Here is a 12,509-nt window from a genome sequence, read left to right as displayed (position 1 = left end):
ATCTTTTTTCTTCCCCTTTGCCCCAACTCTCCCTGTTCCACTGAAAATGTCCAATTACAGAACTTCCTTCGTTGTCAAAACAATAAGACCAACTACAACTTGGTGTGTGAGACGTTGCAGTTTCTGGATTGCATTTGTGGGAGTACAACTGGAGGGCTTGGACTTCTTGGTCTGTATATAAATGAGAAGAATGTCGCACTAATCAACCAGACCCTGGAAAGTCTGACTGAATATTGTCAGGGACCTTGCCATGAAAACCAGGTAATTTAGTGTTTCTCCTCAAAAAAAAAAAAGTGAGCCTTTCTTTGATTGGGAATAGCATCATTGACACTGAGTCAGGCTTCGCTGTGCATCCAAGCAGGATTTCGAGCAAGCATCTCCCTTTTGGCTTGTGGAGTAGCCTGCCTTAAATATTAAGGATGACCTATTACTCCTGGAAATTTTGACAGCCTGAGGCTGCAGAAACTTAACCAATCTATTTTGTAAAAACTTTCCAATTTTTTGTTGGTATAATGATCTGAAAATAAGTGCTATTCAAATTAGAACAACTTACCCTGGACCAGCAATCTAAAACTGTGTTGAGCCCAGCCCTATGATTGGTGTTGAGGTTATCAGAAGGTGGTCTCTCTCCCCCCAAGATGCTTCAGATCCCATAGAAGAGCTAACGATCCCATGAAACAGAATGATTAAGGAAAGCTAGAGAGCACAGTGGATAGATAAAGCGCTTATCTGACATCAGAACTGAGTTTAAATGTGGTTCCAGACACTAGCTGTAGGATCCTGAGCAAACCACTTACCTATTGCCTCAGTTTCCTCATCTATGAAATGGGGATAATAATAGCACCTCCCTTCTAGAATTGTAAGAATCAAATAAGATAATAATTGTGAAATATTTAACACAGTCCCTGACACATAATAAGTACTATATAATTGTTAGGCATTATATTATTTTTTCTGATCATATGTTAAGTTAGATGGAATGAAATAAAATACTATCACAATTATGAAAAGGAAAAGATTGTTTCAGTTTGGAATTAACAGGCATAGATCATGATAGAAATCAATCTTGAGCTTTGCTCTTTCTACAAAGAAGGAATTAAGGTTAGGATCCTTGATAATTTTTCCCCAGTATGCTTTTTACCTGGTAGTGACTTACAGCTTTATGCACCTAATAAGGCGGGAATCTGTGTGATTCTGATATGTACTGAGTATTCAGGTCTCTTGGAAAGACCAATATGCTTCTAGCTCTAATAGCTGCATTTCCATTATAAAAGAAGCAGGAAAAAGTTTTTATTAAAAGCTCTACTCAATGGCCAAATGAAAATTCAATGGAAATCTGGACATGGGGTGAAGTATAGAGTTGACTTTCATTCTTAGGTGGATGGAAATCCTCAAGGACCAGGCAAGTCATTGCTATGTATTAAGTGTATTTTCTTAAATGTAACAATAAAGGGGAAACATTTGAAAGGGGGTTTCCATTCCTGAATTTTTCCCAAGACATAATTAAATTAAAATGAACATGCAGTAAAAGAGTGTGGTATAGAATTGGGATTAGGAAAGATCTATTATCCACCAAGGGAATTTCACTATCCCCATTTCAGAATTCGATTTCTGCAGCACAGAACAGAGCAAAAGCCTGCCTAGAGGATGAAAGCACTCTACCGAAAGTTTGGTGGCAGATTTTTATTAATCATGAAATGTTGTCACTGGAATAGGAGGCTTATTTCCCATGTTTAGTACCTCCTTTAAAATCCGAAAGGAACTATCATATATGTAAAGCAAATCTTCTAATGAGATTGAAGCAAACCTTTGGGGGTGAGATGTAGAGAAGGACTAATGATCCAGTTTCAGTAACAAAGTATATTTTCTGAATTGTTGAAGTTGGATATGACCATTCTATCAATTACAGAACTAAGGGACTTTCCTGAGACTCCTTTATACATCATTTAACTGTTTACTGTTAATTCTGAAACTAGAGATTTTCATCTGTCTTATTTTTTTACCACTTTCTCACGGAAAATTTGCAACTCTCCCCCCAGATACATTATTTGGGGGGGGGTGATGACTGTCCATTTTGCTTAGGGGTGATAATAAGCATTGTGGCAAAATTGCAGTTCAGTTTGTTGACCTTTTAATTTCTAATGTTTTGTATGTGTTTGTGTTCTCAGAACTGCATAGCTACTCATGAATCCAATGGCATTGACATAATCACAGCTTTAATCCTGAATGACATCAACCCTTTGGGAAAGAAGAGGATGGATCTTGTGTTAGAGCTGAAGGCAAGTTGTAATTGCACAATAAAGGAGAGAGAACTGAGGAGATGCAGTGTTCTGTCTCAACTTAGGAAGTCATCTCCCATGAAAACAAATTAGAGACCAGAATAGGAGTTCTGAATAAAATGCAATATTTCCATCCATCTCTTCTAAAGACCTGGACATCTCTTGCTTAGTCCCATGATGTGACCTTCTTATGTAAAGCAGAAACACCATTTTACATGTCATTCTAGAACCAGAAACAATGCTTCTGACAGTATTGATCTCAAACAATGGAAATTCCATTCTTGTGATGGTATCTGATATTTTCCCCTTGTTTGGTCAGTGAAGAGATAATATACATCACATTATTGGGGGATGGGGAGGAGGCAGGTGCTTCAGGTTAGCAAAGACTGCTTTGAGTCACCTTTGATTTTTTTTTTCCTTATACAAACCTTATACTTTTATATAAACCTTAGGACCCAGTGGGTGTTTAATAAAATGTCCTAAAATCATGACAATCATAGCATAATAACCAGGAATGTACCCTTAGTTGCCTAACTAGGTTTGCCACAGATAGCTTTCACTAAATAGCAGATCCTAAGATAGAAGTGATATTTTAGTTACCTAAAATAGCAAAGTGGTCCCAATGAACTGAAGGTATGACCCCAAAGTGTCAGCATGATCACCTCAGCTCTTAGATAATCTGAGAAAGGAGCAGTGGTCTCTATACTGTGCTTATTAGTTTGCAAAACTTTCTGAGGGAGAGGGAAGTAAGTATTCCAGGGATTTCTTAATGTCTCTGAGAGTTTTAACTTGCAAATCAACTTGATGTCGATAATGTACATTTTTTTAAAAAAAATTTGTGATTTAAAACAAAAAATCCTTCTAGAGCACATTTCCTATATAATTCTTATCCATATTCAGGACATGTTGTAATTTGTTCTTGTCTTCCCCTCACTGGTTCCCAGGACTTTTTAATTATCTTGAGCAGTCCTGAAACTTATGTGCAGCACACAGCAGAGAAACTGTTCTAACTCTCCAGTAGAAGTATGTCACAGGAAAGACAGGTTGTTAGTAAAGGGTTTTGACATTGAAATATCTCCTTAGGAGTGCTAAGGTCCTGCTTGTTTTTCCTTCAATGTTTAAAAAAGAATAATTGGAAGCAGTAGTTGACAATTTTTAAAATATCATTTTAGAATGCCTTTTTTTGCCTTTTGGTCTTCCTAATTAGACAAATTGCATTAAAAAAATTTTTAGCCTGAATGAAGCAGCAGATTATTACTTCTCAGCTTCTAGTTTTCCATTTATCAACAGTATGAATTGCAAGTAGCCAAAATTAATTGAAGATTTGAAGCACTACCAGTCAATGTTCAGGGGGGTTTGCTTATAACAGTTAATTTTACCTATTAGAGAAGACAAAGAAAAGGCCATTATTTGGCAAAGCAGCAAATTGGTTGAACTGGCAAGACAGCTTTTGGTCCTGTATTCTAAGAGGCTAAAACCAGTTGTGAAAATTAGTGTAGGACCAGGTTCTGAAATTAGGCTAAGCCTTAAGAAATCTAGTATGTAGGCAATGATGGATTTAAAGACAATGGAAAGTCTGATTCAGGCGTTGCTCCTTTTCTCTGTTGATACTGATGTGGAATGGTCATTAGGATATTAGTGATTAACTATTGATTGGAGAAATGCAAATTAAAACAACTCTGAGGTACCACCTCATACTTCTCATATTGGCTAAGATGAAGGAAAAGATGATAAATCTTGGAAAGGATGTGGGAAAACTGGGACACTAATGCCTTGTTGGTGGAGTTGTGAACTGATCCAACCACTTTAGAGAGCAATCTGGAACTATGCCCAGAGGACTATAAAGCTGTGCATGTCCTTGGACCTAGCAGTGCCATTACTGGATCTGTATCCCAAAGGGATCTTAAAGGAGGGAAAAGGAACCGCATGTGCAAAAATGTTTGTAGCAGCTTTTTTTGTTGTTGTAGCAAAGAATTGGAAAATGAGTAGATGCCCATCAATTGGGGAATGGTTGAACAAGCTGTGTAATGGAATATTATTGTTCTATAAAAAATGAACAGCAAGCTTATAGAAAGGCCTGGAAAGATTTAAGTGAATCGATGCTGAGCAAAACAAGCAGAACCAGGAATACATTGTACACATTAACAGCAAGAATGTGCGACGATCAACTATGAAAGGCCTAGTTCTTCTCAGTAGTTCAGTAAATCCAAAGCAATCCCAATAAACTTTGGACAGAAAATGCCATCTGCAATCAGAAAAAGAATTAAGGAGACTGAATGTAAATCAACACTTTCTTTGTTCACTTCTTTTTTCTGGGTTTTTTCTCTTCCATGGTTTTTCCCTTTTTCTCTCCCAATGTGATTTAATACATTGTGTATTAAAAATAAATAAACTTACAAAATTAGTCATTAGGATAACAAATAGCAATCATTGACATTTGCATAGGGCTTTAAAATGGGTAAAGTACTTTTCCACCTTTGTCATATTTGAGCCCCACAGCAACCCTGTGAGATGGTGCTGCAGGTATGATTCTCCCCATTTTACAGACAGTCTGGGAAGAGTTGACAATTTAAGGAAGTGAATAATTTTTGTGTATTATCTTTTGAGACCACTCCCATAGAAATGGATGTAGCTGAGTTCTCCATAAGCAGTATAGTAGCTGAGATATGTCATCTTTACATCTACATTTAAAATTCTTTTCTTAGGTAGAGCTTAGGTAGAGCTGCCTAGGCTATTCAGAAATAAGGCCAACAAGTTATGCAGAAACTTGGCCCAGATTATGTATTTTTTAATGTTTCTGTGGGCTGGAAGTCACGTGGACCTAGATGAATATGATCTTTACCCATGGGTCAGCCATGTAGTAGAAAGTTCACCCCACGGCATTATCTCCATGGGGTGACAAAAGAAGTGTCATACTTGCCCATTTAACTAGGATGTAAATCTTTCAGCAGCCTTTGATCTATTTTTTTCCTTCTCTTTTTTTCCAACTAGAACAATGCATCTAAATTGCTTCTGGCAATCATGGAAAGCAGACATGACAGTGAAAATGCAGAAAGAATATTATACAACATGAGACCAAAGGAATTGGTAAGTGTACTCAGATTGTGCTTGAAATATTTATCCTACCTACTGATTGAAGTCATCATGTAAACCCTTAGCAGCAGTTTACTCACTCTCACCTCAAAGTATTTTACATTTCCCCATCTCTGCACCTTTGCTCTTTCCTGCTAAAGCTGTGTCTGTTGAGGTTCTTATTTCAGTGCCTGGATCGAGCCGGGATCTCATCCATATCGGTACTGCCTCCAACAATTTTGTTGTTGACATTTACTTATAAATGTTATATATGTCATAAATAAATATATGTGTCATATAAAATGAGACATTTATTTGTGTGTGGGTCTCATCTCCCCTACCACATTATGAATTCTGTCTCATCCATCTTTGCACAGCACAGGGCTTTGTACATACCAGGTACTTAGTAAGTGTCGAATTTGAGTAAGTTAAGAATCCATTAAGAGGATAAGCAGAAATGTCCAAATCCCCGGATCTTCAGGGAAGCCATCAGAATCACAAAAAAATAAAAAGAAAGATTTTAGTCTACTGTCTTGGGCAAAGATTGTAAAACATCTCACTAAAGTGACGGCAGTCTGCCACCTTTCTTCGGGTCTGCTTCTCTAAGTCTTCCTGTAAAAGCACTTTCTAAATAATTCCCTTTTTCCTAATCTAGGCCCGTGACTACATGTAGTAGTATCCTTGCACAGTGCAGAAAAATCCAGCCTGGTGCCAGTACTCTATTTAACTGGAGGTGCTCTCCATCAGTTCCCTGATGCCAGTAATAAGTGATCTGTATTATAAAGAGAATGTGGTTCACAGATATATTTTGCTATGATTTCTGAGGAGGAAAAAGCTCTCACCCAAATTTGGAGTTAATGTGGAAAACTGAGACTAGCAAGAAGCTTTGTTTTTAGGCCAGCCCTTTCATTGAATGTTAAAGTTGGGGTTAATTCCTCGTTCAAGGTTGCCCAGGGAGTAAGGATATAAACTCAAGTCTCTGACTTTCTGTTGATAAGATACAGAACCTTATTGTTTGTGCTTACAAATGTATCTTTGAAAATGTGACTGATTTATTTTTAGTTATTCCCCCACCACTTTTGATAGGGCTCTCAGTTTTCTGAGGTCAGAGTGGAAGGGAGTGCTCCACAGATTTATGTGAATAATGGCAAGGTTTAATAAAAGGCAATGGAGAGTAAGGTGAAAGAGCCTGTTCCATCCCTGCCTCCCATTGGGCCGACAAGAAGGTCCATATAAACTCCTGGTCATTATCCCCTGATTTATTATATTATGAATGGAGCCTGACATAGTGGAAAGTGTGGTATGTGAGCCCCTGGTTGCCAGTTGCCCCCTTGTGGTTAGAGAGTGCCAGTCCCTGGTATATAATACATAAGGAATATTTGTCCCTTCTATTAAATTCCCAGTTTTCTAGAACTCAGTAATCAGATGATTCAAGTATTCATAAGCCTTTTGGGGGGATATTCTCCTAATTACAACTGAAAAACAGAAATAACTAATAAAATGATGTGAATTTATTTTTTTTTTAATTGTTTTTATGCTGTGTCCTGGGATCAGTAGAAATTCAGCCCATTCTCCATGTTCTATGTCCAATCTTCTCTGATGGGTTAGAATTTTTTTTTTGCAGCGATAACACTAAGATCCTTTTATCCTCTGAAGCTTTAAAGATTCATACCTGGTACAATTTTTGCTTTAGTTGTTTTGTATTCCAATTATTTGAACATAAATCATACCTCTGTGACAAATATGATAATTCAGTAAACTAGAATATTTATTTAACCAAAATATCCATTCTTTAATATGCTGGAGGAAATGGAAGTTTAATTTATTTTACCTTAGGGCATGTGAAAAAAGAACTAAATTGATTAATAATATTTGTTGAATTGAATTAGCTAAAATACAACTGTAGCAAAAGATCTATTCACCTTTATAGTCATTATGAGGTAGACCTATGTTTTTTCCATGCAGAAAATCTATTTTCTTGCCCTGACCTTTAGGTGGAAGTCATCAAGAAGGCTTACATGCAAGGTGAAGTGGAATTTGAGGATGCAGAGAATGGGGAGGATGTTGCTGCATCTCCCAGAAATGTGGGCCACAACATCTACATTTTAGCCCATCAGGTAGGATGGACCATCCCATAAGCACCTCTCGTTTGCCAGGGCAAGCTGTTGTAAAATGACTATGAAGAGCCCTGCTTTGTTTCTCAAACTATGGTTCTCAAACTATGGCCCACAGGCCAGATGCAGCCCACTGAGGACATTTATGCAGCCTGCCTGTTATGGCAAATGGGCTGGGGGCGGAGACAGAATGTGAGCTTTTGTTTTTACTATAGTCTGGCCTTCCAACAGTCTGAGGGACAGTGAACTGGCCCCTTATTTAAAAAGTTTGAGGACCACTGAACTATTCTATTGGGAGCCAGCCTTTAAATCTCTTTTAAGTTGACCAAACTGGTGACTTCTGAGATTTAGAATTCTACTTTTTGCATTTTTAAACTATAGTATGTCATCCCCTTCTTAAGAAATTCTTGTATCCTTTTCCTTTCTTTCTAGTGATCTCTTAGCTAGAGAGTTACAAGGTTTTCTAAAAGTACTGGAGTAATCGTTTCTTAAACTTTAATTTCTTAGTTCTTTGGAGTTCCTTGGCCTTCAGACTTTTGACTTGACAGTGCTTTTAGTAGCATATAGTACTCTGTACCCAGCTCAACTGGAGCACAGTTTTGATTTGAATTATGATTTGATTTGTTTTGAAGACAGCCTTCCCCAATGTTGGTATATCTGTTCTGTTCTGAAGCCCTTTCTCCATCTCTTGTGAGCATCCCCATAAATGTGCCTGTTGGATAATTACTTTTCCCTTCCCTTTCACCTGAGTAATCCAATTAGACTGGTTATCCCAAAGTATTGGGACAACTTGTTGTTCCTAGATTATGAGATAATGACATTGCACAGACTGCTGGCAGCCCCTTAAATGATAGACATATTTACAATGGGAATGAATTTTTTTTTGCATATTGCTGGAGGTGAATAACAGACAATCAGTATTCTGCTTTTTAAATGGAATTGAAAATATGGAAAAATGGAAATGAAAACATGAAAAATGGAAAATATAGTTCCCCCAGGGAGCCAGACAGTGTCACCACCATTATGAAATGGCATTTCTCTAACACTATTTCTCCCCCATATCCTTGTTTACCAGCATCTAATCATCCAAGGGAGCTTTCAAAATGTTTAGATTAGAAGAGAATCTAAAAGGTTGTACTGAAAATTCTTTCCTCTGCCTGGCTAAATAAGACGGGGGCAAAGCAGGACTCAGCGTGGGCAAAAGTGTTCCATACTCTGTGCTGACTGATTCCCAAAATAAACGTTGTGTACATTGCACCTAGTTGGAATATAACAAGTCTCCCATCACCTTTGCCCTTCTTCTAACAACTTTGCTGGTTATTATATATTCTTCATACCAAAATTTGAAATGAGTAGATGTGTTCCTGTTATAAAGAGAAGTTGCGTCTCTCCTATTCCTTCTTTCCCCACTCTCTGCCACCCCGTTCTTCTATTCCAGTTGGCTCGACATAACAAAGAACTTCAGAACATGTTGAAACCCGGAGGTCAAGTAGAAGGAGATGAAGCTCTAGAATTCTATGCCAAACACACAGCACAAATTGAGGTAAGGGGGGAAAAAGTACAGTGAGCTCAAAGTTGTTTTAATTAAAGGACTTCAGAGGAACCTGAAAATCCATTGTCAAACCATAGATTGATCTAAAAAGAGATCTTGAGATCAGATAGACCATCCCCTTTGAGGAAAATGAGGTCAGGGTCATACAACGTGTTAATAGGAGAGCCCTATAGGAATCAATCCCAGGTCTTCTGAATGTGAGCCATGTGGTCTTTCTCTCACTGCATCATTCATCTTGGGGGTCTTTTAAAAGCTAACTGCTTCCCTAGCAAGTCAAAGGATTATTAGCCAGCCTTTGATCATGAGAAAGTAGACCCAGAGAACTTAGAGAAAAAATTCCCTCTTACTGTCAGAGCAAATATGAGAACCAGTCAATGGTCAAAGCCAATGGTCAAAAATATCTTTAGGTGATATTTCAGATATCTGGGCCATTCCTAAATGGAATAATTCCATTGACTCTTTCACCAAACCCTTATAGCCATGTTGACTGGATCAGATCAACCTTGTGTTGAATGGCTATTAAATGATTTTAGACCTTTGATCATATGAGCCTGATTAATCAGATCTGATCCTCTGAAACCTGACTGAGATGATTGCCTTAAACAAAATAGAGTCCTCACCTGTTAGAGTTAGATGGACCTTAGAGACTTCAGCCCAGCCCCTTCATTTCAGAGATAAAGACACCAAGTCCCTAACAGGAAAGGGACTTGCTGAAGATGCTGTATGACATACCCTCTTGCCACTGTGCCATAGAAACTCCAATTGAAGAAAAGCATTGTTATACAGAGTCGAGCGAGAAGCCATTTTCATTTATTTTGTTATCCTTACTTCTAAGTATATGTGCTTAAATTAGAAAAAATATATTTTAGACTACTATGGTTTATCTAATATTAAAGATCAGAGCTTGGAATATTTTAAGGTAACGAAAAGTAGCCTTGGATGCTGACTCTAAAATCAACTGGACTCTGATAAGTGAGCTTCTTCCATTATTTTACCCAGGTTGACTATCTCCAGGTGTGCCCCACCTTCTCTTTCCATCTTCTCTTTATATATTGTTCCTTTCTACTCCACCCCACCAACCTCTTAAAATGTTACCTCTCTGAGGGCAGGACTGTTTTGGTTGCTTATATTTATATTACCAGCTTTAAGCCCAGTCTAAGGCACATAGTAAACACTTAATAAATGCTTTAATTATCTGAAAGAATCTGATCATTGGTAAGATTTCAGTGAAAGAGGTGAATGTAGAATGCAAGCTCCTTAAGGATGAGAATCATTTCATTTTTCTTTTTCTTTGTATCCCCATCACCTAGCACAGGGCCTCAAACATAATTCTTGGCCTAAGAAATGCATGATGATTAATTGATTGATATTTCGCCCTGGTTATACTGTTCTGGATATCACATTTTCAGAAGGACATTGACACATACTGAAGAGTATTTGAATGTAGGTAATCAGGATGGTGAAACAATGATGGATAAAGGATCTGTCGAAAGAAGTGGAACTTTTTAGTCTAGAAAAGATTTATTGGCTGGTGGGAGGTTATAACTGTTTTTGAGTATCTGGTGGCTATTAGATTTCCTTGATTATATCCTGGGAAAGAGCTGTGTGTGGTAGGTACAGGATCAGATAACCATAAAGAAAACCTCCTAGTTATTGGTATTTTCCAAAAAATGGAATAAATTCCTTTGGAACTTGGTGAGTTCTCTGTCACATGGAGTCTGGATGAACCCCTGTTGTTCAGATATAGTTTGAACTCCATAGCACTTTATCCCTGAGGTTCTAGGACTCATTGACTTCGGGTACTATGCAACTGTTGAACTTTAGCTATGTCAGGCTCATTTAAATATAAATACAAAAGCAACCTCTTAATTCATTGGACTAAAATACTAACTTTCAAGTCTGAAGTTTCTAAACTAATAATCTTATGGATTATCCAGAAATGCCTTTATGTCAACCCTCTTAGGACTCAGAACAGCTTTAGGTATTAAGTCCTTTAAGCATTAGAACCCCTTCTCTCTGCCTTCCATAGCACTTAATCCGTGACTAGAAATAAACAAATGCTCGACAAATGCCTTTTTATGATATTAAATTAATCATTTGATCTCACACATCTCTTCCAGATTGTCAGGTTAGATCGTACAATGGAACAAATAGTCTTCCCCGTACCCAGTATATGTGAATTCCTTACCAAGGAGTCCAAACTTCGGATATATTACACCACCGAGAGGGATGAACAAGGGAGTAAAATAAATGATTTTTTCTTGAGATCTGAAGACCTCTTCAATGAAATGAATTGGCAGAAGAAGCTGAGAGGTAGGTTGGAAACATTTGCACAAATTGTTATGCTCCTTACTCAAGGGGTCATTAGGAAAGTATCATTGCCATCTTACTGTTGAGGAAGCCTACACACTTGGGAAATGGCAGAGGCAGGACTCAGACCCAGGTCTCCTGAACCTCAAGTCCAGGCCTTTTGTCTGTAGCAGGCTGCTTCAGTAGACAAAGAAGTCACCCAGTGCCTTGAGTTTCAGCATTTCAGAGAGTGAAGCATGATTATCCCTTAGGGCAGCAGAGTTGTGGTCTACCTCTGAGTGCCATTAATACTTCAATTGAATTTCTCCCTGACAGTCTGTTCAGAATCCTGGTCAGAATCTTCTGGAAACATCGCATTATCCTTTATTTGGGGAAATTTGATTGAGCAGTCCTGGAGAGGGAATGAATGCTACTTGCAGCATCTTGCTTTTTAAAAATAAATGCAAGCATCAGGTACAAACAGAAACCAGGCTCTTGCATTCGCTAGACGAGGCTCTTGAGCAAGAAAGTTGGGTGCTTTCATTTCCCATTTACTAGCACACCTGCTAAGGAGACTTGAGTCTCTCCCCCCTCGCAGACTACCTTGGACTCCCGTAATTGTGTCATTTTATAGGCCGTGGAATTGTGTGCTGCATTCGATGTGTCAGAGCTAATGAGTGAGTCCCGTTTGAAACGCCTGACTATCAGATGAAAATTACATGTTTAAAACACTTTTATAGGGGCTTTCCCAGAGGGCTGCTCAGCCCGCGGTTTTCATTAGTTTTTTAATGTGGACCTTGAGCACTGACTGAGCACTTGGCACCAACTGGTGCGACAGACTTGAAAGGATTAGGCTGTGTTTGTATCTCTTAGTCTGCAACGGAGTTTTTATTGGAAAACTCAGGTCGAGATTTTAGTTTGGTTTGTTTTTTTTGTCTTCATATTCTTTTGGTTTTCCGACAGTAAAACCTACTCACCTCCAGGCAAGAAATGGGTCACAGAGGGAGCCACATTTTTTGGTCCAGTCTCTTCGAGGCTTACACGCAGTCTCCTTTCCCAATGTTCCCACATGGGGAGCTTCACTCCTCACCCCCATCCTTTGCATTCACTTTGTAGATGGTTTACCTGTCTGTACACGTGAGGTCCACCCTAGGCAGTCTCTTTGAGGACATAACCTTTGTATTTGTAGAAATTTCATATTCA

The 12,509-nt window shown here is 38.3% G+C and overlaps 1 protein-coding gene across 12 annotated transcripts in view; it reads left to right on the top strand.

The window, feature by feature from the left end:
* The window catches only part of ITPR1 (inositol 1,4,5-trisphosphate receptor type 1), a 387,688-nt gene that overhangs the window by 306,963 nt on the left and 68,216 nt on the right, over positions 1-12,509 (top strand). For all 12 annotated transcript variants that reach the window (XM_074284052.1, XM_074284050.1, XM_074284045.1 and 9 more), the window contains 6 exons: positions 61-261; positions 2,169-2,279; positions 5,271-5,366; positions 7,346-7,468; positions 8,904-9,008; positions 11,138-11,330. In XM_074284052.1, coding sequence (XP_074140153.1) covers positions 61-261; positions 2,169-2,279; positions 5,271-5,366; positions 7,346-7,468; positions 8,904-9,008; positions 11,138-11,330 — 829 coding nt within the window. The remainder of the gene's footprint in view (positions 1-60; positions 262-2,168; positions 2,280-5,270; positions 5,367-7,345; positions 7,469-8,903; positions 9,009-11,137; positions 11,331-12,509) is intronic.

This window comes from Sminthopsis crassicaudata, chromosome 1 (assembly GCF_048593235.1).
Source record: "Sminthopsis crassicaudata isolate SCR6 chromosome 1, ASM4859323v1, whole genome shotgun sequence".
Lineage (NCBI taxonomy): Eukaryota > Metazoa > Chordata > Mammalia > Dasyuromorphia > Dasyuridae > Sminthopsis > Sminthopsis crassicaudata.
Note: the sequence above shows the minus strand (reverse complement) of the source record. Positions and strands in the feature narration are given on the sequence as shown.